Source organism: Sparus aurata, chromosome 12 (assembly GCF_900880675.1).
Source record: "Sparus aurata chromosome 12, fSpaAur1.1, whole genome shotgun sequence".
In the NCBI taxonomy this organism is placed as follows: domain Eukaryota; kingdom Metazoa; phylum Chordata; class Actinopteri; order Spariformes; family Sparidae; genus Sparus; species Sparus aurata.
This window is the reverse complement of record NC_044198.1, coordinates 144893-171389: the sequence shown is the minus strand read 5'-3', so window position 1 is coordinate 171389 and position 26497 is coordinate 144893. Positions and strand designations below refer to the sequence as shown.

General features: G+C 40.7%; 1 protein-coding gene across 3 annotated transcripts in view; it reads right to left on the bottom strand.

Moving 5' to 3' along the window:
* auh (AU RNA binding protein/enoyl-CoA hydratase) overlaps window positions 1-18141 on the bottom strand; it is a 38443-nt gene extending 20302 nt beyond the window's left edge. The window contains exons 1-6 of one of the 3 annotated variants that reach the window (XM_030435480.1): window positions 17824-18141; window positions 10111-10178; window positions 7414-7501; window positions 7011-7097; window positions 5871-5963; window positions 2118-2174 (exon numbers count right to left, since the gene is read on the bottom strand). In XM_030435480.1, the coding sequence (XP_030291340.1) occupies window positions 2118-2174; window positions 5871-5963; window positions 7011-7097; window positions 7414-7501; window positions 10111-10178; window positions 17824-18055 (625 nt within the window). In that variant the 5' untranslated portion in view covers window positions 18056-18141. The remainder of the gene's footprint in view (window positions 1-2117; window positions 2175-5870; window positions 5964-7010; window positions 7098-7413; window positions 7502-10110; window positions 10179-17823) is intronic. The other 2 variants (XM_030435482.1, XM_030435481.1) reach the window with 2 other exon arrangements.
* Between the last annotated feature and the right edge of the window lie 8356 nt (window positions 18142-26497).

Here is a 26497-nt window from a genome sequence, read left to right as displayed (position 1 = left end):
TAAGTTCTGCTGTTTGTATGCCTGTGTATACATGTAGCAAAGTCGCGGGGAAACTACTGTGTTTTCAGAGAATTCATTGAAGACCCCATCAGGTCCTGGCATTTTACCATTTTTAAGCAATTTAATGGCTTCTGAAATATCCTTCATTGTGATCTGTGAACCCAATTCTTTTCATTGCATCCATCTAAAAAGTTGGAAGAGCCCACTTCCAAGAAGGACCACATTGTAACTGAGTCTGCTGTTGACTGAGATGAGACGTAGGAATCTTTGAATGGAATAGTCTTTAGGCAGTGAGAGTTATTCTCCGTTTTCTGATCTAATGTTATGACTTGTACGATTTACAGAGTTGTCTTGCTAGATGTTTGTGTGGTTTATCACCAAATTCAAATTGTTTCTGTTGGATTGGTTTAGTTTATATTTGAGTGCAGAAATTTTACTATGTTTTTCTATAGAAGGGTTGGCTGTGTTTTCTGAGCCTAGTTGTTCTATTGCTCTTTCTAGCTCGACTTGCTCCGCCTTCCTTCTTTCATTCTGAGATGCTTGAAATAAAACGATGCAGCCTCTGAGGAAGGCTTTAAAGGTTTCCCACAGCAGTGTAGTAGAGACCCCAGATGTGTCATTCATTTAAAAGAAGAGTTCTGTCTGAGACTTAAAGTATTCACAGAATTTGGTTACAGTGAGCATTTGAGGATTCAGCAGGATCTCCAGCTTGACTGGGTTTTGCCTATTCCCCCCAGTGTTACAGAAAATGTCAGAAGACAATGGTCTGAAATAATTTTATTGTGATATTTTGAGTTTGGGTATATGGCATGAGTTTGAAGTCCACCATGAAGTAATCTACCCTTGTGTACGCCTTTGGACACTTGAGTAGAAAGAATATGCTCTTCGTGTTGGATTACTAATCCTCCACACATCTTGAAAATTTGTATTAAAAAAAAAAGTGTCTTTATCAAGTATTTGGAATTAAACTAGACATGGAAGAGTTTACTCTCCTAGATGAAGACCTGTCTAAGTATTGGTCTAATACACAATTGAATTATCAAATTATTAAGATTCTATTGTTTATTATTAATTATTTACACTTAGCAGATGCTTTTGTCCAAAGCAACTTACAGTATTTCATACAGTGATAACAGCGGCTGCAATGCAAGGTGCAGACCAGCACATCAGGGGCAGTTTAGGGTTCAGTACCTTGCCCAAGGACACTTCAACATGCAGACCAGGGGAATCGAACCAGCAACCTTCTGATAACAAGACGCTGGCTCTACCCCTGAGCCATAGCCACGCCCAAATTTATTATTATCTATCATGATTTGGCTTATATAAATTCACCAAGTCAGTGAGGTTGAGTGTAATTCTCCCATCACTGTTATGTACCCACCCTCCTTATTAACTAATGTGGCTTTATGTTTGAATGGTGTTCCCTGGTCGGGAATGGAGTAAGAAAATGTTAATTAGTGTCCCTCAGAACACCCTTTTCTCCTGTATGTTCCTGACGTTTCCTGAGGACCTCCAGGATGTAGTTATGGTCTAATATCACCATTCTTTCCTGGTGTACAAACCATTTTTACTGCCAGGCCACTTTAAAATGTTCCGATTAGTTTTGAAACTTGTGAATTTGACCACTATAGATCTTCAAATTATCGCTCCAATTCCTGGAGTATGAAGACAATAGAAGTCTGTTTTATCACATGCATGGCAGTTTTCCATTTTCCTTTTCTCATATCATCAATGCCTTACAGAAATCACATAACACTAAGTCAGTTTAAATCCCTGAAAGATGTTGTTTAACAGCCACTATCAGGGAGCTCCGAAGTTAAGCTGCTTAACATCATAGGCGCTCGACTTGGTGTCCAGCTTTTGGCTTTTTAAAAAAAAACTATAACCTCCATGATTTATGGTGATAGTGTAAGCGATGTGAATCTTATGTATGTGGTTAATGTACCATGCATTTTTAAATGTAAAAGCCTGCAACTTCCCTCAAGTTATTTAGAACCGAAGAAGCCTCTTGGATGAGAGGTGAAACTTCTTCAAGAAACTGAAACACATCCAGTTACAGCGATACAGCACTTGGAATATGAAATGGAACATGAAAATAAAATAAAATCCAGCCTTACCTGCCCCAGGAATTATCGCAAGTTTGGTCTCAACTAGTCCCATTTTTGCAGTATTGGCTAGAAAGATCAAAGAGCAGTATTACCATTTATTACCATACCATACCCTAACCCTAACCCTACTTCACCACTACTACTAGTACAGATGTATTAAGATTCAATCATGGTTGTAGTCTGCTATGTGGTCACTGAGGTCCAGACCTCTGTAATTATTTCCTAGAACATAGGCCTGTATTTTTTCTTATACATAAAATGACAATTGCCGCTACATAACTGTATAATTAGTTAAAACTTGGGCTGTCAAACGATTAGTTTTTTTAATCGCGATTAATCGCATTTTGTCCATAGTTAACTCGCGATTGATCGCAAATTAATCGCAATTTTTTTTGGCACATTTCTTTCTGTTCTAAATGTACCTCTAAATGTATTTTTTTCATGTTCTTAATACTTTTAACAACATAAGAAAGGGCAAATATGCTTGCTTTATGAAAATGTTTATTCAACACTTAAAATCATGCACTTCAAATAAAAGGCTCAAAAAATATCCCCTCACCCTAAATGGGATCAAAACATGGTGATGTCTGCTTTTGGCGAGGGGGAGGGGCGGTGGGCTCTCTGCATCTGCCATGTGTTTGGCTTGCAAATGATATTTGAGACTCGACATTCTTCAGTGGTAACTCATTTCATGTCGACAGTAGGTGCAGATAACTTTTGTCCTATGGACCGAACCATCTGGCAGTGTTTTGAAAGTGAATTTGCCGTTCATAAGTCCTTTCTCCATTTACTTTCACTTTCGCTTTTCAGTCCACCGTGTTTTTCCCGAACGCCAACCCTGCTTCTTCTTCTGATTCCCCTTCTTATTCTTCTGCCACCCTCTGGATCAAAACTCCAGGTGCCACCGACGGCCGTAAATCAAACAATGCCCATTTCTTTTTTTTTAAAATATCAAGAGTTAATCGCGCGTTAAAAAAATTAACGGCCTTAAGAGGATGTTGCGTTAACGCGTTATTAACGCGTTATTAACGCGTTAACTTTGACAGCCCTAGTTAAAACGTATGGTCAGTCATTTAAGTTACAACGATCTGTGATGGAATGAGTGGAACACACTACTTTGTAACTAAAAAACATTCATGAAGTTTGAATAAATAAGAAATGTATTAGTGGTCTTCGGAAAATGTGACCAAATCAGGGTCAAAAATGTACATACAGCAACTTCAGCAATTAATTTTGGTAATTATAGAAAGTCGACTTCTTCCATCATGACAAATAACAGCTCTAACAAAAGTTATTGGAATAATGAACAAGGAGAATCCTTGGATCATTCGTTCTTTTACTATTCAAGTGGGAATCCAAGATCGGATGATGAAAAAAACAATTAGTGATTTTAATATATATCTATGAACCTGATACAAAAAACAAATAACAGTTTGGGACCCTTATAACATCTGGGTCACACAAATTGGACAAACTAAATATATTTCTGCCCATGGCACATTTTTTCATTTCCCTATTCTAGATCTGAGCATAAAATCAAGTTATGAAAAAACAAACGGTTATGTTTGTTGTTATCAAATTAAATGGATCCTTTTTTCATTTTCCGATTTTGGATTTCCAACTGAATTGTAAGCCCGAATGATTCAGAGATTAAGGATTATTGTCTCACAATTCTTCAGGAAAACTTGAAATCATCAGCACTGGGTCTTTGGGTAACACTGGATGTTCCAACAGAACAATGATCCCAAACACATATCAAAAGTGAATGGCTAAATTGGGCTAGAATTTTGGATTGGCCCTGCCAAAGTCCTCACTTGAACCCTATTATGAACATGACCTGCTGAAGAAACAAGTTTGTTTCAGGAAGCTAAGAAAGCTAGCTGAACTTCACCAATTCTGTCAGGAGGAGTGGTTAAAAATTCAGCCAGACGACTACCAGAAGCGTGTGGATGGCTATTAAAGCAGCTTATTGAGGTGAAAACGGCCAAGTGACATATAAACAACTACATATTTTTGAACCAGCAGATTTAGCACACTTTCAAAGACCCTTAGTAAATTAATTACAGAGCAAAACTTCATGAATGTTTTTTTTTAAAAAGTCGAATGTGATGCACTCATGCCATCACAGAGAAATTAGAGCTGTAGCAATCACTGGAAGTCAAGACTGCCAAATTAGAATATCATGGAGAAGTACATTTAGGTAGAAAAAAAAAAATAGAATATTAAGACCAATCAAAAAAAGGATTGTTAATACAGAAATGTGGACATTCTGAAAAGTATGTTGCCAGTGTTGTGATATATACACACACGAGTCAAGAGGCTCTTCCCTCTACCCCACTCAAACATTCCCCAAACCAAACCCCACAACAGAAATAGCACCACAAAAGGCAAAGGAATGAACAATCAAAGCTACACGTGGCCAGTCTGAATTGTTGTTTCTGTCAGGCCAGGTATGGAAAGAAGAGACTTGAGGCCCCTCCCCCTTTTTATTGACTCCTCAATCAGCCCGAGCAGGCTCACCTGGAGAGGAAGAAAACAACAGGCCATGAGTCAGTAGCCCCAGTCACACTGCCATTTGGATGCGGTTATCCTGCCCCAATTCTTTGCATCCTCCTCTGTGTGAAAGTCTCAGAGGCTGCGAGGTGGAAATTTTGCTCCGGCGCTGATCCACCTCTGGAGGTAGTGTCAGAGGCGCAGCATTGGCGAACCGAACCAGTGTGAATGGATAAGCCGGCTGCGCATATCAAGGGCGTGTCAGTCTTACAGTCTGATAACTACACAGGTCCCTCACTCAACAAAGTAAAGAGCATTACGTGACATGACCAAACAAAAGTAACGAAGTAACTGTAACGATCTTTGGCAACTTATATGAAGAAAAAAATACAGCAGCTGTGTGTGGAGAAGTTTCTGTCCTCTCGCCTGTCCTACTGGCTCTTCATCACATTTCTGACGGAAAAACAGCGTCTGTCACCGCTAAAAAACCTTTAACACACCAAGTGTTTGTGTTGGAAAAAAAATCACCATGCCGGTCAGCCCTCCAAACCAAGAACTTCAGTGAACTTTCCCCCAGAAAACAGCCTCTCTCCCCGTGAGTGAGAGAGCTTTCCGTGTGAATGCACAGTGGTTCATCTTTATGCCGGTGCTCCTTGGCTCTGTGAACCACCAATGGCGGAGAATCGGCAAACCGCCGCTGCAGCAATAATGCAGCTTCTCTGTGTGAAAAGGCCTAGTGACATCAGGGCATCACAGGATTAGAAAGGGGGGAGCATTTAACACCAGATACTAGAAGTTTTGGCACATCAGCTCCACAATATGGAGGTGCTGATTTCCTTTCTCAAGCAGAACTATTAACTGATTTGCTCTCCATGGCAATACTGTGCTTGACTGGCCAGCCAACCATTATAGCAACCTGGGCTTCCATAACACCCAAGTCATGCTACAGGCTAATCGCCTCCATGCCACACAACAATTGCTGCGGTAATTCATTCAAAAGGAGCACCGACCAAGTATTATGTGCATAAATATAATTTCTGCATCATAAATCCTTTTTTGATTGGTCTTGTGTAATATTCTAATATTTTGAGATACTGGATTTTTTTTTCACTTTCTGAATCAAATAACATATAATATCAAATAAAACATTAACTTTTCCATGATATTAAAATCTTTTGAGATGCACCTGTACATGACCCTTGCAAATGTACATAACCGTTTGAACATGACTGTATCTGTAAACTCAAAATATAGCCCACTGAGTCTTACAGGCAATTCGGATGTCACAAGCAAGAGCCATTTCCAAGCCTCCTCCTAAAGCAGCTCCATCAATTGCAGCAATCGTTGGTGTCGGTAGGTTACCTTTAAAAGAAAAGAAGTCCGACAAACAACAAGAAAATGTCCTCATTATGTACAAACTAAACCAACTACATGAGACAACTGCAAGTACTGACAAACTACTAATGCCAATACAACATTTTTGGAAAATGTATTTCTTTCACTTCTGACAGAGCTTCAAGGAGTTTGCCTTCGATAATTATCAATAAAAATGTGGATGGTGATTTTCATTTACCCCAATATGAAAAAGCGAGAAAGCGTGAGGGAGAATGAGATAGAGGGAGGGAGTGAAAGAAAAAGATAGTGCAGAGGAAAAAAGGGAGTACCATATGCATGTCACAGAAATTGGTGAGACTCAAATCTCCAGATTAAGCGCTACTGCAGCCGCACTTGACCTGCAGCTGAGCTGCTTTTCCAAAAATCTTTTTGGTATCCTTTTGTCCATTCTCTGCTTTCATTCAATCAGTATTTCTGCACATTTTCTGAAAGTTTACTGATACAGACCAATGGAGTAGGACCTCAAGAAGTTGTGAGGGGTAGTGTAGCCAATAGTTGAAGCGAGTCATGATCACAGGACAAACAGGAAGAAGTTTTAAAGGAAGGAAGAAGTTTTAAAAGTTGGTGAGAAGTTTTACCATCTGTATAATATCACTTAACGTGGGAGAAACAAAACGTTTCGACAGAACAGCAGGGTTGAGATTCAACAGAGATTAAATGTGAATTGGATGGTGTTGAAGGAAAGATGGAGGTCCATGCAAGACAAATTTGACTTAGCCCTGGTGTCCTATAGCTGTTGCATTGCTTAACATCCATGCCAACAGGAGTGACAAATGGAAGTATGTGGGCAGTGACGGTTAAATAGTTGGAAATGGACTGGACTGGATCTATTTTGAGACCTAAAGAGGGCATAAATTACTCTTAATAATTGGTTAATAGTAAAATAGTAATAGTATTTGTAATAATAGTAATAGTAATAATAATAATAATAATAATAATCTGAAAAAATCTATATATTGCATACCTAAAATTCATCAATAGTCACTGAATTCCAATATTCTTTACAGTCTTTACCCAGCTCTGTGATAAGTACTCTCGCTTTGGACACAAATGGTCCCACCTCACTCTGGTGCATCTTGGCCCTCTCCTTTAGGTCTGCACCTGCACAGAAAGACAAAGCATCAGCATCAAGCCAGAGGACTGTGGTTTCCTGAAAATGCAACAGTGCAGTCCACTAGACAGAGCTTTGGAGTTTTCTCCAAAACTTCATAATCAAGGTTTCTAGGTATAAGCTGAATACAGAATTTTCTCCACTAGATTCATACCTGCTAAGCAATACGGAATCAAGATCTCAATAATAAATAATACAAATAAATGTCACATGACGATTAGATTGGAAAAATGTATGAATTTAACAAAAATAGCTGAAATGCAAAAGAATGATTCCAACAGTGAAAATCTTTCCAGTACAACGTACCTGCACAGAAGATCCCAGGAACCAAACTGCATAAAATGACACTGCGCACTTTGTTATTTTTCTTGATATCCTCCACAGCCTCAAACATCTGAAAGAAATGTTTTTAGGTTATTTCCAAAAGACTGCACTTAAATAACATTTCTGAAATTGTCTTGTGACTTAAATGCAAAACTCACTTTATATTACCTATCAAAATAAAAATTAATGCAAGACAAATGTAGACATCAGACACTGGGATAAAGACGATGCAGTGGGCTCCTCCAAATTATGTTACTTTTTGTTTTTTCGCATTTTTTTTCAGCGTGATTGCTGTTTATGACATGCTTGGTGCTTACACAGACAGAGTAGATGGACAGTGTTTTTCTGATGTCAAAATTTTTATGTGATATAATAAGCATATCATTTTGCTTAAAAAGGTATAAAACATGTTAATGTATACTTTCTATAAAAATACTGTATACACTGTATGTTCTGTAATTTACATATCACTAGTGCATTGCCCGTAGGAAGCATGTATTCCTATAGAAAAGTGGGAGGTTAAGTAGCTTTTTCATGGATGGCCAAATGAGGTTGTATTTGAAGGTGGGACGTCAGGGATATAATTGGCTGTTTTTGACTACTTTTGATTATACCATTATATTTCACCTTAAAAACTATTTACCTTGCCTTGTTTGGTGTCATTATTTTCAGCACAACCTCACATGTGTGACTGTAAAGTTATTTTTTCATTTTGACATATTATATTAACACTATGGACCTAAAATCACAAAATAACATAAAATCAGAGTAGGAAAAAGTTAGATTTTTTACTGTGAAAACTACAAACAGTTTAATGAACCAATTTTGCATTAGTTATAATGCAAATATAAATTGTTGTTTGCTAAATTTTTGCATAAGTTTTTGAAATTTACAAAGTTATATGTAACTATTTACATTTAAATGCAGGCAATGCCTCAGGCTCCTCAGCTCATTCCTGCCTGCTCCACATTCAGCAGTCTCCTCATTGTTTTGACTCACAACACAAAAAAACGACTACACTACACACTAAACACACTACAATAAACACTATATAACATACTAACTATACACTCCAAACACGCTATATTTCACAAATCTCTCAACTCTCAAAACTTGCCATCTCTGTTGCTGTCTGTATATCACCGCCGGCGTCCCTCACACAACCCGTTCCTCAACAACCAAACTTGCTGCTTCCGTGACAAAAGCCAAAAGGTAACGTTTTTACCGTTTCTTCCTGCACCAGACACAAAGCAAACGTGACGGCAATGTTCGTGAAAAAGCGCGGCGGACATTATTTACCCAAAGTCTGGTTTTGGACGTGCCGGTGCGTCCGGTCCGTCGACTTGGGCGGTGGGGCGTGTGGGTGGACTAGCAGCTAGCTACACACGAACATCCATAGATTCCGATTCCACTTTGTTGTCCGCGCGTCTCCGGATCTCCTCAGACCCGAACAGACTCGGTCCGGACTCTCTTAGTCTCATTAATCCACAACAGTCAGTTTAGATGCACAGAACAGAACAGAACGGGACCGAACCGCCGGCAAAATCCCGGTCCAGCTCACGCTGCTGCAGGTATAAATCCGCTTGTTTCTTAAGGTGTGTCATGGAGTCGGGCTCTGCCGTGATTGGCTCTGGTGCGCACGTGGCTACGGTGTGCAGTGATTGGCTCTGGTGCGCATGTGACTATGGTGGCTACGGTTACCAATGCTAGCGGAATTCGTAAAGCATTTCTGAAATAATTTATTAACGGTATCATTGCAGTCCAAACAAATGCGACGTTGCACACCCTTGAACCACGCAAGCAGCCACGTGGAATCTCTCAGGTCTGTCTGATCCTGATCCGCAGAGATATTTGAGGCAAACACACACACACACACACACACACACACACAGATTCCTTGCTTTTATAGAGAGATGTCATTTTGTAAAATATCAATCAGACTAACTTGTATCCTGTATTATAAGAGTGAAAGAACCAAACAAACCTGGGAAAATATATTTACATAAACAGCTGGAACAGCAACAACATGATCCTTAAATGCAATGTGGACCATCAAAGTAAGTGCTTATATTTGCTACTGACAGGCTAAGTGTCCGACAACATTATGTAAACAGTTCCTGCAGGGATGGACATTTTGTCAAGTTTCAAACCAGGGGGTATAACATGTCTCTGGAGAATTAAGTTGTTCTTCTCCTTGGTCAGGTGTCCAACACCACAGTAGGCAAAACACCCCCAGATTTGAATATTCCCACTTCCAAGTTTCACTGTCTGTTTGATACACTGTGGTATCATTCTCTCTCCTGTTGGGCTCCTCTAAACCAGTTATCAGGAGAGGAAACGGGGACAGATGCTTAGGGTGGGCTAAGAAATCCTGCAATTTCACTGATTCATTACTGCCATGAATCCTAAACCTAAATAAATCAGTAAATAGAACTTTTTTTCCTAATGTGAAATTGCAGGATTTCTTAGCCCACCCTAAGCATCTGTCCCCGTTTCCTCTCCTTATAACTGGTTTAGAAACTGCTAACTGACCTCTGACACCACTTTTGCTGACTGAGTCTTGCATTTAGAAAATCCCTCGGGACCCTCGCTGACAAGCAACTATGAATTGGCCTTTTCTTGTAATAAAATTGTTGTTTATTGTGTTAAAATCAATACAAGGAAAACAGCAATACATACCATTTTGACCAGATTTTTGCTTATAGCATTTTTGGCCTTTGGTCGATTTATCCCAATGACGACAATACCTGAAACACAGTGTTATATTATGCTGGTTAATAATGACACAAAGGTAGGACATTCCTTCCAGAAGATGATGTCACAACGGGAAAACACAAGCACTAAGTACAAAGATTACATCATGAAACCTGATATGCTGTGTCCCTATTCTATACTACCTACAGCAGACAACAGTACAACACTATTTTTGCAGTCATTGTACTTGAAGCAATATGTGTTTTATACTAACAAGATAACATGCAGTTATTAAAAAGGAACAATCACTTCACTGCTAATTAAAATTCAGAGAGCAAAATATTTCCCCCAGAGAAATAATATCAATTTTGGCTGCACAAGGTTATCTTGAGGTGTGAGCAGCTTTTAATTTTCCTTTGTAAATTTCATACCACTTCATACACACCATGATCACATGCACTCAGAGCCTTATACAGAGTTTTAGTGTGTATGTGGCTGAGACACAGCTTATGTCACTGGTTCCCAAACTGGGGGTCCAGACCCCTAATGAGTTGCCCTTTTCACACAGAGACGACACATTATCTCCACGCCAATTCGGAGGTTCACCAATTCTCCACCTTTATTTGTTCATACAGAACCAAGCAGCTCCGTTGTTAAGCCACACTGGTTGGTCATTTCATATAGCAAGCAGGCGTTGCGGATCTAAAAGAGGCGTGCATGCATGAGAGAGCATGCGCACTCAAGACTTAGCCGGCTAACTTCCGGTTTAGTGCCAAGCTAACTTGGATCGGGATAAAATGTACATGTTAAATGTATGTTTACAAAAGCATTTTATCAAAAAGGGATACATTCTTTTCAAAAGCAGTGTTTCCTCTACATTCATTTAGAGTTTAAATTGTCACAAATACACCACCGCCGCATGATATCTCCACCTTCACAGCAGAGTCCTGCACTGGGTCGGGTGTCGCGAGTGCTGAGGTAAACTAGATAACTATCTTGCTCAGTATCTACTCTTTGGAGTAGATCCCCCTCCTCGCCCCCCTCCCCCAAGAACTTACTGGTGCCATCGACGTTAATTACTCGCGAGAGCGCAGCCTTGAAAGTGACATCACGTCAAGCACCCAGGCACCAGGTCGGAGAGTCAGAGGAGTGTCATCTTGAAAATAGGGCAACGACTCACTGGAGAAAAGGTAGACTTATTAGCTTAAGAAAACTTATAATAGATTGTATAAGTAATGTATAGACATTCGCAAAATATTGATGGCCAGCTAAGGTTACGTAACATATCGGTAGCTTAATTAATTGGGCCCGGTGCCAACTCAACTCAGTGTCGCTAACGTGAGTAAACTTATTGATAGCATTAAGCGAATATATACACGCCATGATGTAACTGCTGACTGCATTTTCATTTAAACTGTGAGAGGGATTTTTCAACAATGAATAGGGTAAGACATTTATAATATATCATCAGACACAAACTAGAAACAGTTTTAAAATGATTAGGGTGTAGGACATTGAGAGAAACAATCTCATTATTGTTTCTATTTGTAGGTGAAGACTGACTTGAGAAACAGACTGCAGGGGGATCCCCTTGCAGCATCTATGCTGCTGAGCATCATTGGGCCACCTCTCGAATTTCCGTACAACAGAGCCTTAGAACTCTTCTATAAAAAACCCAGAAAAATTCATTGTTCTGAGCCTGGGTGCACACTTTGCCACTGATTCTACAGCCCCATCAAGAAATTATTATTTATTGTTTTATTTTATTGTTGTATTTTTGTTATTATTTTTTAGTTTTACATTCAGCCCTTAAAAAGCCATTTTCCATGCCAGCCATTTAATAAAAAGGGGGATTATGCTGGGCCTAAAAGTAAAATCTGCAGTCAAGTGTCATTTGTTTACGCTACCATGGCTCCCTGGAGAGCCTGCCCCCGCTGCCGATTTTTGCGATTTTTACATGTATCGGCATCGGCCGATTCGGGCTGCTGCGTTCGCCGATCCGGCATTATTTACAGACAGGCGTCCACAGGCAGCTCCGTGTTGCTGGAGACGCTGCAGTGCACGTGCAGACCATGCATAGCCCCTCCCCCACTAGGAGAGTGCCTGAAGCCTGCTCTTCAACACAACGGTAAGTTTTAAACTTTCAAAGCATCTTTTAACTGTTTAACATAGCTGAAATATTGCCATACACTTTGAAAGTGGAAACACAAATGCCAAATGTATGCTCTATATGTGTTTTGCTTGAAACTATAGCTAAGCAAGTTTGTGGGTCCAAATGGTAAACGGGAATGCCGAATGCCTCGTCTATAAAACTGCTTGCCATTGTGGCTATATGTATTCATACGGTAGCTGTTACAAACACTGGTCAGAGGATTAAGTAATGCCGACGTTGTTCTGTGGTTCAGTGGTGTTGTAGCAGTTTTATTTAGCGACCACCTGGCTGGAGGTTTGGACGCGTGTGTGTGTGTTTCTCTCTCCCTATCCCTGCTTGGAGCGGGGCGGAGTTCCTTTGCCATCGCAGTGATATCATAGCGCAACCCCCCCTCAAGAAGAGCCTTAACGATGAGAGATATGTTTTATATGTAGTTGAATATTTATTCATGTTAACGTTTATCATGTACCAGACAAGTGCACCTTGATGGCTTTACTAGTGTTTAGAGCCGTTTGCACACGTTAGCATTAGCAATCCAGTTCAATGGTGGTTACGCTTTTCAGTCAGCGTCAGCTACCAAACAGATGTTTGCGTGCGGGTGTGTGTGTGTGTGTGCGTCTCACTCAGTGGGACACACACATCACAGCGATATATGAGAGTGCTGCGCTGAATGAAGGAGAACTTTTAAAACTTTGAGAAACAGTTTTATACTTAGTTGAATATTTATTCCTGTTAACGTTGATGCAATTTAGAACAGAAACTTGAACAGTTTGTTGCTTAATGCGCATCTGACATCACGTTATTTTCCTCTGCTTATTTATGTTCTGGGGTTGCCATTCTGGCAGCTTCTTTTACATTTTCGTTTAGACCTACTAGTGTGTTGTCTTTGCATATTAGGTGGCATAGTAGCCTAAGACATGCTTTTTTTATTTTATGTGGAAAAATTGAAACCATGGCAGTCTTAAATTACAAATCAAGCACTTTATTTCAATGGCTACTTATTTATTGTTTATTGTTTTCTTAAATTATTTAAATGTGTTGACAAAAGACATTTTGTGATGACCTGATTATATCTGTCTTATAATATGTCAGCAAGCAATGTATCATCAAGTCTGCGTTGTAGATGTGGAAACTTTTTACCCTTGCACAGTTAACCATATGCACCCATCCATATGATGCACACGTAATGTGGGTGATATGAATGTACGATGATTGCAAAAGATTGACACTGATCTGTGTTTTTGTTTATTCTTTTTAAAGAAATGGCAGAGCAGGAAACCAATCCAGTGTGGCAGCATTTCACAGAGCACTGTTCTACCTCACCTGTTTGTAGTATTTGTTAAATATTGTTTACTTGTTCTTGTGCTACCTCACCTTTTTCAATTTCAATAAATGTTCCTTTTTTTTTAAAATTGAGACTCGTAACATTTGTTATCATCATCATTGTGTAATTGTTATGATGTAAATTGAGGGAGCAAAAGTAGTATCGGCTTCAAATATCGGCTCAAGAAAATCGGCAGTCCGTATCGATCATCGGCTAAGGCTGATGAAAAAAAAATCAGTTTCGCATCGGCCATAAAAAAAATCCATATTGGTCGATCCTAGGGCTGGGCGATATATCGAATATACTCGATGTATCGCGGCTTGTTCTCTGTGGGATGTAGGAAATTACTATATCGTGAATATTCGGGCATACATTCAATTGTCACGCAGTTGCTTTTAGTCGCGGGCACTGAACTACAGGTTTTTCTCACTCTCTTCCCTCCGCACAGAGAGATAAAACAAACGCACCTAGTTACGTACATCACATTCTGTCGTGCGTGCCCGTCATACGCCCGGCAGCATGTAGCAGCAGAGATCTCAGGTAGTGGCAGCAGCAGGTGCTATGAAAAATGGAAGGAGAATTAATTCCCAAGAAAAACAACGCACGATCCATCGTCTGGCGGTGGTTTAGGTACAAGAGGGAGGACGTAAAATATGCATGGATTAAAGTTCTCCATCGCTATGACGGATTTCCGTCATTCAAACTTCACAGAGGCGACTTATGAGATCGAAGTAGATCGGAGGAGAACAAGTGTTGGCTGATCTTTATTGACAGATTGTCACACTCTACAGCCAATGGTATCGTTAACAGCGTGTGCGCGCCTGACCAATGACAGTGTAGTGACTCACACAGGGCGGGATCTAAACACGGAGCAGCGCTAACGTTTAGCTGCTTAGCTAGCAAGGACTCGTCACGTTGCTATGTTACCAATTAGCTTTTGAGTTTAGTCAACACGTGAGAACTCGTCTGACACGGAGAGTCTCCTGTTGTGTGCTACATGTGTGAAATAACAACTATAGTCTGGACTTTGTCTGCAGTGTATCTGTGTAAACGGCTTCATTCAGCGTCTCTCCCTCCCCTCTGGCACCGAGAGTTACCGTGGTTACAGGAACGCCCTGAAACTTTATAATAATCAGTAAGAAGTTTTTGGTTAGTTTGACTGTACAAAATCATGAATTTAGCCTGATTGTAGCTCAATGCTGAAATCTTGTATTATAACATATAGAACAAATGTAAAGCCTCAGAGCTTCTTTGATTATTAACAGTATGTTAGTACGGCAGTCCGTATCGATCCTAGGGCTCGATATGTTAGTGATGACAGAAAGGTGATAACTCGCCATCAGACTGACAAGGCTGCAAATGTTGTTTTTTGTATGATGTATTTTTATGTTAAACGATAAGAGGTTCACTTTAAACATTAATAATAACAATAATAATAATAATAATAATAATAATATTTAATGATGATGATGATGATGATGATGATGATGATGATGATGATGATGAGCAGAAGAAGTAGAAAAATAGTGTACTAATAAGGTTCCCTAGATGGTTGATTATTTGAAAGAGTAAATCTTGAGAGAAGCTTGGCAAAAAAAAGGCACAGTTTGATTTCATAGATTGAAAATTACATTGAAAAGACAAAACACATTTTAAGTGTGAATAGAACAGCTGTTCAGATCATCCTCCTGTAAAACACTGTTGGTCAAATATGTAAACGTGATGTCTGCATTAGAGAACAGGGTGTGGGGTGAAGCTGTAACTCTTATCTTGTTCTTTTATTGTATCGTTATCGTATCTATATCCAGATATGAACATTCAAGATATTCATATCGAAAAAGCTACGATATTAACGATATAGATTCCCCCCTCCCTCGCCCTGCATGTACCGCCCTGGCAGTCACAACAAACATCATTTTTACGATTGTCCTTGAATGCACCGCTAAGGCCAGCCAACCACAAACCTTATTTCATACTTGCTGTGGATCGACAGCTGAAGCCAACCAATGACAAACATACGAGGGCGGGAGTGAGGGAGACGGAGACTGAGACGCACACACACACGACAGGGTTGCCAACTTGGCGACTTTCTCGCTAGATTTAGCGACTTTTCAGACCCTCTTAGCGACTTTATTTTTTAAAAAGCGACTAGCGACAAAATGAAGGGACTTATTCAGATCATCAGGGGAAAGGCGAGAAATAAATTATATTGTAAATCTCATGCAGTCCACAGCTCCTCTGCAGCAGCGCCGGGGTCTCTGCCCTCCCGAGCGGCTGCACAGGCGGCAGGCCAGTGTGTGTGGGCTGGCGGGGGCAGCAGGAGCGGACGCCGCGGCCTCTCGCTCTGTGGATTTGAGCCCGGATAGCTGCCGTTTACTCTGTTTTGATCCGTTAATTCTCTGACTTCTTAGTCTTTCTAGATTCCACTGGTACTTTACCAGCGATAACCTGAAGCTGCTGAGTCTCGATCTTCACTCTCACTTTCTCTCCAGATTAGGATGTCATCGTTCATTTTGTAAAAATGCACATAGTTCGTTTGATCTTCTCCCTGCCTTTACTGTTGTTAATTCAAATATATTTGTCCCTGTAGTGAGTGCCCTGTAACATGTTTCACAAATTATAAATTGGGAATATGACTTGGCTACAGCTCGAAAAAACATTTCAGTCAAAAGATTTTTTTTTGCTTTAATCCATGAAATCAGCATATATTAATGCAGTATGAACAATGTTTTTATGTAGACACGTAGAATCATCATACTGGCATGATTGTATGAATCAAAGTGTTAATTCAAGGCTAAGGGAAAATATCGAGATATATATCGTGTATCATGACATGGCCTAAAAATATCGGGATATTAGTAAAAGGCCATATCGCCCAGCCCTAGTCGATCCCTAGTTTGAAGGTGCACTGTTTACAATGCTTTGGAGTTTGGTGTGAAAAAATCGGAGATTCAATTTTTAGGCCATATCACCCAGCCCTAGTGGAAGTGGAAAAACACTTGGTAAATAGGGGGTGCGAACGCTTGTCAACGTCAGTCCGGGGGGGGGGGGACACGGACGGACGGACAGACGGTCATCAACTCCGTCAACCGGGGGACGGACGGACGGATGCACGCACGCACGCACGCTCGTCACCGTCACGCGCGGAGTATAGCGGCGCTGACCTAGCGCCGCTGTTCCACCGTCTGGGGAGAACCGCTTAGGCGGGAGGCAAAAATGCTTGGGCGCCGCGCCTAAGCCGTATAATGGCAGCGAAAACCCTGTACCAGTTATTACATTACTGTTGTTTGGTCATGTAATGTTACTTTGTTGGACCTGTTTAGTTATCAGACTGTTCACACTATCAGATCGACCCCCCCCCCCCCCCCCCCCACACACACACACACACACACACACACTTATCCATCCACACAGATACAATTTTGCCCCTGATTCTACCTCCAGAGGCACATCAGAGCCACAGTGAAATTTCACCCCTTGCCACATCTTAAACTTTCACACAGGAGGATGCAGAGAATACTTCTTAATACTTATACTTCACTACATTGATCTGCAAGCTATAGTTGGTAGTTTTCATATCATACCTGTCAAGGTATTTGACAGGTAGGTCTCTCATTTGAATGAGAGACAAGAGACATTTAAACAAATATTACAAATACTTTATGTATATTCTTTACCCAGCAGACATGGTCACATTTTCAGAAGCCCTATAACAAATTCATTATTGAACCAAACTTCATCTAACTTCATGCGTGTTTGTTGTGACAAGAGTTGTATGTGTTCCACTTATTCCACACAGATAAATGATAGTTGTAGAAATCCTCTAATTTAATTGGAGAGAATAGCCTGTATTCATATCATAAACTGCACACAAAACAGTTGTTGTCTGTAATAACATTGGACTAAATTACTTAAGCTTGTTAAAGTATTAAACAAAACAAATAATAATGGTAAATGGGATGTAAGGATTCAGATGTGAAGCCCTGACAGTGTATCCTATCTGACAGATCAATAATGACAGCGATTGTCTTTCCTCTGTGTATGATTGTTAGAGTATACACTTTACAGCCAAGGCGCATTTCATCTCGAGCTGTGTCTTTACAGTATTTTACAGTCGATTCCCTTCAATTGACAAACTACCGAGACTTCCGTTTGACAATGAAAACTGTTTTCTATAAACTGAAAATTATTTGAATTATCTCCGCCTGTGAGCAGAACTTACCGGAATCTTCTCCGTCGAGGTATCTGACACGCAGGTCATCCTTCGAGTCAGAGCTGTAGTGTCGTGTCACTCCTCCGTGACCGTTCAGGCGAGAAGAGGGTGAGAACTGAACGGAGAAAGCATGTTGTCTCGAGCAGGACGAGGCCGCTGCCAGCCTGCACGCGATATCCCGCTCCGCTCTCTGCAGTCGGAGAGCTTGCATCAAGGTTCTTCGTCCCACTAGAGCCGCCATGCTGAGACTGAGGAGCCGCAGTGTTGTTTGACTTTCAACTTTGAACCCAGTCACGTGTTGTCATCACGTGACTCACTTGCGGTCTGTCCTTTTCTTGCCACTAGGATGACGAAGTGAAATCATGACCAGTCAATCAGCGCGATACATTCATCCAACGCTTCTGTTGTTGTGTTTTTACTTGTTCAGTGTTTACGTCAAACCAAAGGAATATAGGGATTTGGGAGATCTATTATTTAGAAATGCAAATTTTCTGAATATACCACAAACATAAACACTTTGTTTTTAATGTTTCTGAAGTAACGGACATTTTGCATGGGAGAAAAATTGTGTTGGCACAGAAAGAGCAAATGTGGAACTATTAACACTGATGTGATTGATTACAATTGTTTAATCCAATAGCCTTAGATAGGAACCCCTTTTTTCTGTTCCGTAACAGCTGATCAGAAATAAGTCATAGTATGTTCACCCTGAGGTAAGCAGGGTAAAGAAGAAAGCCATCATCAATAGAGTGGTGAAGGGAGACTATTTTGGAATATTGCCGAAAGTACGCTTTATTACAAACAAAAGCTCATGATACAATATGTTTTATGTTCAGCAAGATAACATTTACAGATAAATAAATTAAATCGCTAGAAGTAAATAGCTGTTGCTGGGCTACAAAGAGATTCCCTGCAAATGTACCAGCACTAAGCATCCTACCACACAACTACTATACATGTTTTCTATAGATTGATCAATCTACAAGTTGTAAAGTTACAGCCAGAATAATTTTTAACTGAAGTCTGCCTACCAAGACGGCCTAGTCAGTGGGTCAGTCTCCATGTTCTGCATGATGATGTTAAATTTCCATGACAACTTCTGTAGTCAGTAAATAAATAAATAAACAAGAAACTGTCCTAGGTGTTCCTTTAAGTGACACAGTGAATTGGAAATACTGTCACACCATGCAGTGCAAAAATCTACACGACAAGACATTGTGTGATTAACAGTGCAATACACATGTTTTTTAAATATATGTTGTTGCAATCTGGTAGAGCAAATTCGAAGGTCCAGTTTCAGACATTCTTATGAATTTTCATATGCCTCACGAATGCAAATTTTTTTTCACAGTTTCATAACTATGAAACTAAATTTGCATTCATGAGGAATATGAAAATTATAAACATTCATAAGAATGTTTGATTTTTATTTCATCTTACAAAATGTTTCATTGCGAACTATGTGGTCATCCACATAGTCAGCAATGAAACATTTTGGAAAATGAAATGAAAATCAAGCATTTAGGTGAGAGACAATTAAATTGTCATTTATTTTCTTATTCTTCTTTTGCAGGTAAGATATTGTGTGGTCAAGAAACCTCATTTGGTGACAACTGTAACCTAATTAATTGCAAAATTTACATTAGCTAACTCTGCAACAGTTTGGCACAGTCAACAAAAATAAAACTGTGAATTTAGAACAAGATTCTAGGAGGTTCTCAGGGGAAAAAACTATACATGTTTGCTTTGTTTGCCAATGTGGGAAACACATATAGTTTGTCAGTATGAGTCAAAATGCTAACATGCATGTATTTCAGCTAGCTAGAACAGCTAAAAAGTCCACAGCTTTGTTATAACATTGTTCTAAATGGCAGAAAATTCAATTCGAGTAAGCTTCACAGTTGTGTATTTTTTAATTTACTTGACAGGGATAATGTTATGCCATAGTATAGCATTTGTACAATTTAAGGCAGAATAAAAATGGTGACTTACTTGATGGAGGTGCCTCATACATGCAGGTTGAAGTGTGGCTGTCTCTTTTTGGTGACAGAGACTTGCTGGCAGATGCACTTCAAAGTTGAAAAATGAAATGCAAACTGCTAAAGCAACTTTTGCTGGAAAACAAAAAGCTCCTGTCACGTCAGTTAATTTTTAAATGAGTTTCCACACTTTTTTCATCTGGCCAAGACGCTCAGCTGTTTACAGTAAAATTACAGTAAATTCCTGTACTCTCTTGAGTGCTGTAATCATGTTCTTTTCCCCCCAGCTTGCCTTGCAGTTTGCAGTACGATACTGGCATTAATAGAGCTTAATACTTTAAATTAAAATACGTTTATTGGGTTTTTCTAGGACAAGGAGTACGTACATTGCTATAACAAGTCTCTGTGAAAAACAGAGTCAAAGTAAGATGATGGCCAGTTTAAACAAAGCATAAATATAAAGAACTCTATATTGAGAAAAAGGAACATGATGTAGATACAAGAAAAAAAATCATAATAATGAGTAGTCTACATAGCTTGGATAATAGAAATTATTGTGTACGAAAAGACAAAAAACAAGGAAAAAGGAAAACATGAATAATAAATAAATAAAAGCACTGACATTGGCAACCTTATCACGTACTATCAAGAACATGAAATCTACAGGTCAAACGATCGCTACTGGGATGCAATGAGAAGCGGTTTCCACATTTTTAAGAAAACATTTTGCTTGTTGACAAGGCTGTAATGAAGGCGCTCCATATGAATTAGATTTCCAAGCTCCCTCAGCCATTGGTGGAATGTAGAGCTAGACTCAGATTCCCATTGTTGTAGAATGAGGGGTTTAGCTAGTAACTAGCTAAACCCCTCATTCTACAACCATGCTAGTAACTAGCTAAACACCTCATTCTACAACAATGGGAATCTGAGTCTACTAGCTGCTAGTAGAGTGCAGAATGAGATGGCCTGAGCAGTGTGCTTGTCTATGGCAGGGTTCACAGATAGCTCAAATATGGCAAGAAGAGGGTCTGGTACTATTGTTATATAATAGGACTTTGATATATAGTCAAATATGAGAGCCCAGAAGGAGTGTAGACTGGGGCAGAGTCACAGCTGGTGGGCAAGTGTACCTATGTCCTCTTTGCACTTGTTGCACAGGTGGGAGATGTCAGGATATACTGTATAGCATTGAGCCTTGATTTGGTGTAGTAAAGTCTATGTATAATCTTGAATTGTATGAGCCGGTCTCTGGAATTTTTGGAACTGTTGTGTATCTTATGTAGAATTTCCTTCCATGTATCATCTGTGATTTCAGAATGAAAGCATGATTTTTGCAAATAGGGCTATCTAGGTAAACTTTGGGGGGATTTAGGAAAGATTAAATTTGCCTCCATGTTCTCAAGGTGTTTAGAATGACATGATTTGTTATGTATCTTGGGAAAAGAGTTAGGTCTGGAAAAAAGAAGATCTTTTTGTTGTTGTATTGGATGGGGTAATCGCTGGCCAGCCTTAGGATGAGGCCCGGGACTGTGGATGGGGAAACCTGGCGATGAATCGTCTCAGGAGCGCGCCGTCAGCCAGCTTGGCAGTGAGAAACTGGTGTGTGTGGGCAACTTTGAGCTCCATTTTGAAGTGCTCCTTCCCTAGCTGGTATCATCTCAGCAATAAATTCAGTATAGTAGGTCTTCCTTTCTCAGCGCCCTCTGGGATCCTGACAATTCTGATGTTTTGACGCCTGGACCTGGATTCTAGGTCTTCCAACTTCTCTTTCATACATTTGTTGTCCATCTTAAGGGCACTGCAGAATGACTCCAGTGCACTGATGTAGCTATTGTGGTTAATGACACCAGATTTAAGTGTCGGGAGACGCTCTTTGGTTTCCGTGACATTTGACTGGAGCTCTTGTGTTTGGCTTGATAGATCTGACAAATTTGGCCTCCAGGTTTTTATTCAGATTACCAATTGAGAAAAGCAGGTCAGATGGCAACAGCTCTTTTGACATTGATAGCATGCAAGCTGAATCCCCCACTGTAGCATTAGCCTCATGGCTTCTAGCTAGTTCAACCGACTTTTCTTTGGTCGAACACAAGCCTGAAGTTGGGTCCTTTGGTGCAGTCTTTTTTGTTGCAGGTTTAGGAGCCACAGTAAAGGGATTTGAGTCGGAAAGTGTGGGAAAAAATGTGTTTTAGTTTGGTTATTAGTAGAGCTATCTTAAAAAACAGGTCAACTCCATTGCGTATCTAGTCACGCCCCCTAAAAGAGCTTAATACAGTTACATCAAAATTTACATCAAAGTCTTAAAGTGTCAGCTCTAGTAATCACAAGTATATACTTGTATTAATTTTTGTATTTTTTACCTAAGTCACATCTAGGCCTGTCACAATATCAAATTTTCCTGGACGATAAATTGTCCTAGAAATTATTGCGATAAACGATAATTTTGTCGTTTTGTGACCATTTTTCAGCTAATATAATGATAATGGCATAATAATGCAAGTACACCCTTTCAAAGAACAATAAACCTTTATATCTAAAGAATATTTAACATTGGAATTGGAATGTGAAGAAGACATTTAAAATATCCAAAATAAATAAACAAAACAACCAGAAACAATAAATAGAAGGAACTCTCAGTCTCTGTTAGCAAAAATTGCTCTTGAATTACACACAACCAAAAACAATAACCCTAACCCTTTAGTATGTCATCTTTCACGCTGTACTGTTGTGGAATTGCCGTTAGTGACACGTATGTTCTCCCAGGCAATTCGTACTGGCTATCAAATGTTTGCAGCATTTATTGAAATGCTGGCTTTTCGACGGTATTAAAGGGCTGCATCTCTTTAGCGATGTATCAACTACACTGTCTGTGAGTGTGCACCATTTTGCAATATCCAGTTTCTATTTTGTTTGTCGACTAAATGCCTCAGTGATTGTGGACTGTCGGGAAAATGGAGATGTACCTTTAGTTGTAGTTTTTTTTCCCAGCTGGGAATACTGCATCGGATGATTATGCTTTAGGTGCAGATGCATGTTTGTTGTATTGCCGCTTTTAGTTGCTACTGTTTTACAACAAATGCGACATACCAGCTCATCCAGGTTAAGTGGTTCACCACGGTCATTCAGTTTGAATCCAAAGTGCCCCCACACTGCTGCTTGCTACTCCTCACAGGGCTCTCATGCTGCACTCTGTGTTATGTAAGGGGCAGGGCCCCGCCTCCGCACACAGAGACAAATACTGACTGACAAGAGGGTTCATGTGAGATACACGAGGAAAACAAACAAGCATGCAAATGGAAATTATCGAGGCTGGCAAAATTATCTAGCTAATTTTAATCTATCGTACGATTAATTGATTTATTGATTATCGTGACAGGCCTAGTCACATCTGTTTTTAATAATTTTGACGTGGTTTGTTGCCGTGTATCAAGGTCACCAACTGCAGTGGTCTTAATGAACTAAAGTTAGCTAGTTAGCTGAGGAGGTGGGATGATGCATTAGCCACAATGCAATGATCTGGAAATCCCATTACATCTTTAAAGTCCGTGTAAAGCGGCAAAAAAATTGTGTTATGAGTTTGTCACACCAAAGAAACATGTATCATTGACCACTGAGCCAAATTTGAAAGATTAAAAAAATTGTTAAGTATATAAAATTAGGTCTCAAAATCATGGAAAAACAAGCACTTCTTTCTGCTGTGAAACGCTGGGGGCGTGTCAGTTAGAGGCGCTGGAACCACGCCCATGCGGCGGGGGCTACACGTCATGTTAATGACGTCGGTGTCTCCCCAGGTGTTCCCCAGGTGTTCCCCTTGTCTATCTAAACCCGCGGACAGTTTATAATCATATAGATGCTGTTATAACGTGTAGTGATTGAGATCCTGACCCACTAAACATCCTGGAAAGTGACGGAGTGAAGTTTTTCGCGCTAAATTACATAATTATACATAATCACCATCAGTAAACAGGACGCTGTCTGACTCTGTCACTCGCGCGGACGGAGGCTGTTTTCTGGGGGACAGTTTCCTGAAGTCTCGGTCAGGAGGGCTGGCGGTCGCGGTGATTTATTTTCGTCAAACACTCGGTGAGTTAAACACTCTTGTGACAAGCGTGACAGACGCTGTTTTGTGAGCAGAAATGTGAGGAAGAGTCGGGAGGACAGGGAGGGGACGGACAGGAGGACAGACGCTTCTCCACATACAGCTGTGGTATTTGTTTTCCTCATATAAGTTGCTAAACACAGTTACAGTTACTACGTTACTTTTGTTCGGTCCTGTAACGTTGCTTTGTGGTACATTTCTCTGTATTTAGTTGAGTGAAGGACCTGTGCAGTTATCAGACTGTCAGACAGACACGCCCTCGCTCCGCGCCTCCGGATTATCCGTTCACACTGGGACGGCTCACCAATAATGCGGCCCTGATACTACCGCCACATACCGCCGGTGGGACCCGCCGTCAGCAGGACGGAGGGCCGGCTGCGGCGCGGCGGCCACATCATGCCGGTGGGACCCGCCGTCAGCGGGACGGAGGGCATGCTGCGGCGCGGCGGCCACATCATGCCGGTGGGACCCCACATCATGCCGGTGGGACCCGCCGTCAGCGGGACGGAGGGCATGCTGCGGCGCGGCGGCCACATCATGCCGGTGAACCCCGCCGTCAGCAGGACGGAGAGTGTCAGCGGCGGTCAGCAGCAGTCACATCTCCTCGTTGGCGGAGGAGAGGATGCAAGCCGGGGACGGAGTTGACCAGCTTCAATGGACTCCCCCGTTTCCTTACGTTTCATCCGAAGGAAACTTAAATAAGCTAACAGCGCAGTCACCCTGCACACTGTGGCATCCAGGAAAGATGCAGAGCGATGTGGAGGAGACATGGCTGGTTAGCTGACTGGTTGGCTGGTTAGCTAGCTGCAAACTATTGTAAGCAATGCAATCCGAAACTGGAGAGCGAGTGGGAGAACCGCAGAAGCCGATGCGCTGAACGTATTTATACCACTTCCGCAGCAGGGCGGGGTTTATGCAAATCATATGGCCGCGTTACTTAACGCGGCCATGATTTGCATGATTTCTGACCCGCCCATTAAATCCTGAACACAGAAATGTTGAAAAACTGTTTGCGAGCCTAGCTCCAAAATTAAATTCTACATGGCCGAATGGCTTTAACATGTTTTAAGTAAACACATTTATGACCCGTTTAATGTGTTTAGAAGAAAATGGCTGATTTTGGTTTACACGGACTTTAAGCTTGTGTTTTGACTGAAAAACTCTGCTGGGGATTTTGGGTGGTGTCCAGAGTACATATCCAATAATAACATTAATACAATAACGTTCAATATCTACAATTAAACAATTACTTGCTTTTGCTTTTACAATAAATAACTTCTTGCTCTTCACCTCCCAATGACGCCATTATTCACCCATCAAGATCGAAAATACATAAATTGTAAAAGTCACCTAAATTGAGGTCTGGCAGGGACTTGGCTATTTTTAATGGGTGAAATACTGCCGCGGGTGCTGTATATGAATCGCAAATGCCTAACACTTGCAGTTTTTGTCCATATTGTTCCAAATTTTTCGCCTTTTGCCATGACTCTAATGGAAGTTCGGTATGAGCCCCTTTTTGGTCTACTGTTTTGCCCTCCAGGTCACGTGACTGAAAACTATGAATTGATTGTGTTGTAGCAATTTATTGCGAAAGGAGGACCAAACACACTTGCAAGTGGGTACTTCAAACATAAACATGTAATGCTTCTGGCTAAAGGCACCAAAACATCTTCTTGTGGGTTTTCTTATGTACATGCACACAACCCTATTTACACACACATCTGGAGTCTATGAACACATTTGACAATTAGTTGGTAGCATTAGAAACATGTAAACAAGACATAACTTCTTACCCTTGTCAACACTGGCAAAAGGATTATGTCCAAAACAACATTCCTGGTCTGACCAGTCCTTGTCCCATGTGCAGTATTTTACACTACAGATTGGATGTTGCAGCTGATCGGACTAATCATATAGATATCAGATGAAGACAGATGCCAGATTAAACACAAATCTATCGCCATCCAATTTTGGGATGAGACAGATAACTCCACTGAATGGCGTATTTAATATTCCTCTGTAGCCATGTGAGTTGTCTCAGCAAACACCACGCACACAGTTCCGGATTTAAGCTTGTCTTTATTTTGCTCAAACCACTTTAGACAAAATAATGCACTCAAAGGGATCAAATGTGGCTTGTGCGTCTCACCTGCGCTGCTCTCCTGAGCCCTCTCCACCTCTCTGTCTCCTGCAGCTGCACCTCGACCACGCTCACCTCCACATACTTCCACCGCCTGACTTAGGCCGGGGAGCCATCAGGCTGAACCTAAAGCATCCAGAGTTTGACCCCCTGCACCTGTTGAGACAAACACTGCATGAAAAGTGGGATTTTCGTCAGTATGCGGCACTGTAGATTGATGTGGAATTTCAGGTTTGCGGCAATTTGCAGGCAACACTGAAAACTGACGTAAATTGTTGGAAATTGACGTGGGCCTTGCTTGGCAGTTGTCCCCCAATGACCCCCCTCCCCCTGATTCTAGGGGAGGCTTTAACATGTAAATGAAAAGGCTGTGAGCTATACAAATGCAAATCAGGGTAGCAGGGGGAGTTTTACCCCAGGAAACCTTGTTCTAAAAGGTATTAACTTCATTTTAAGAAAATCTCTGGT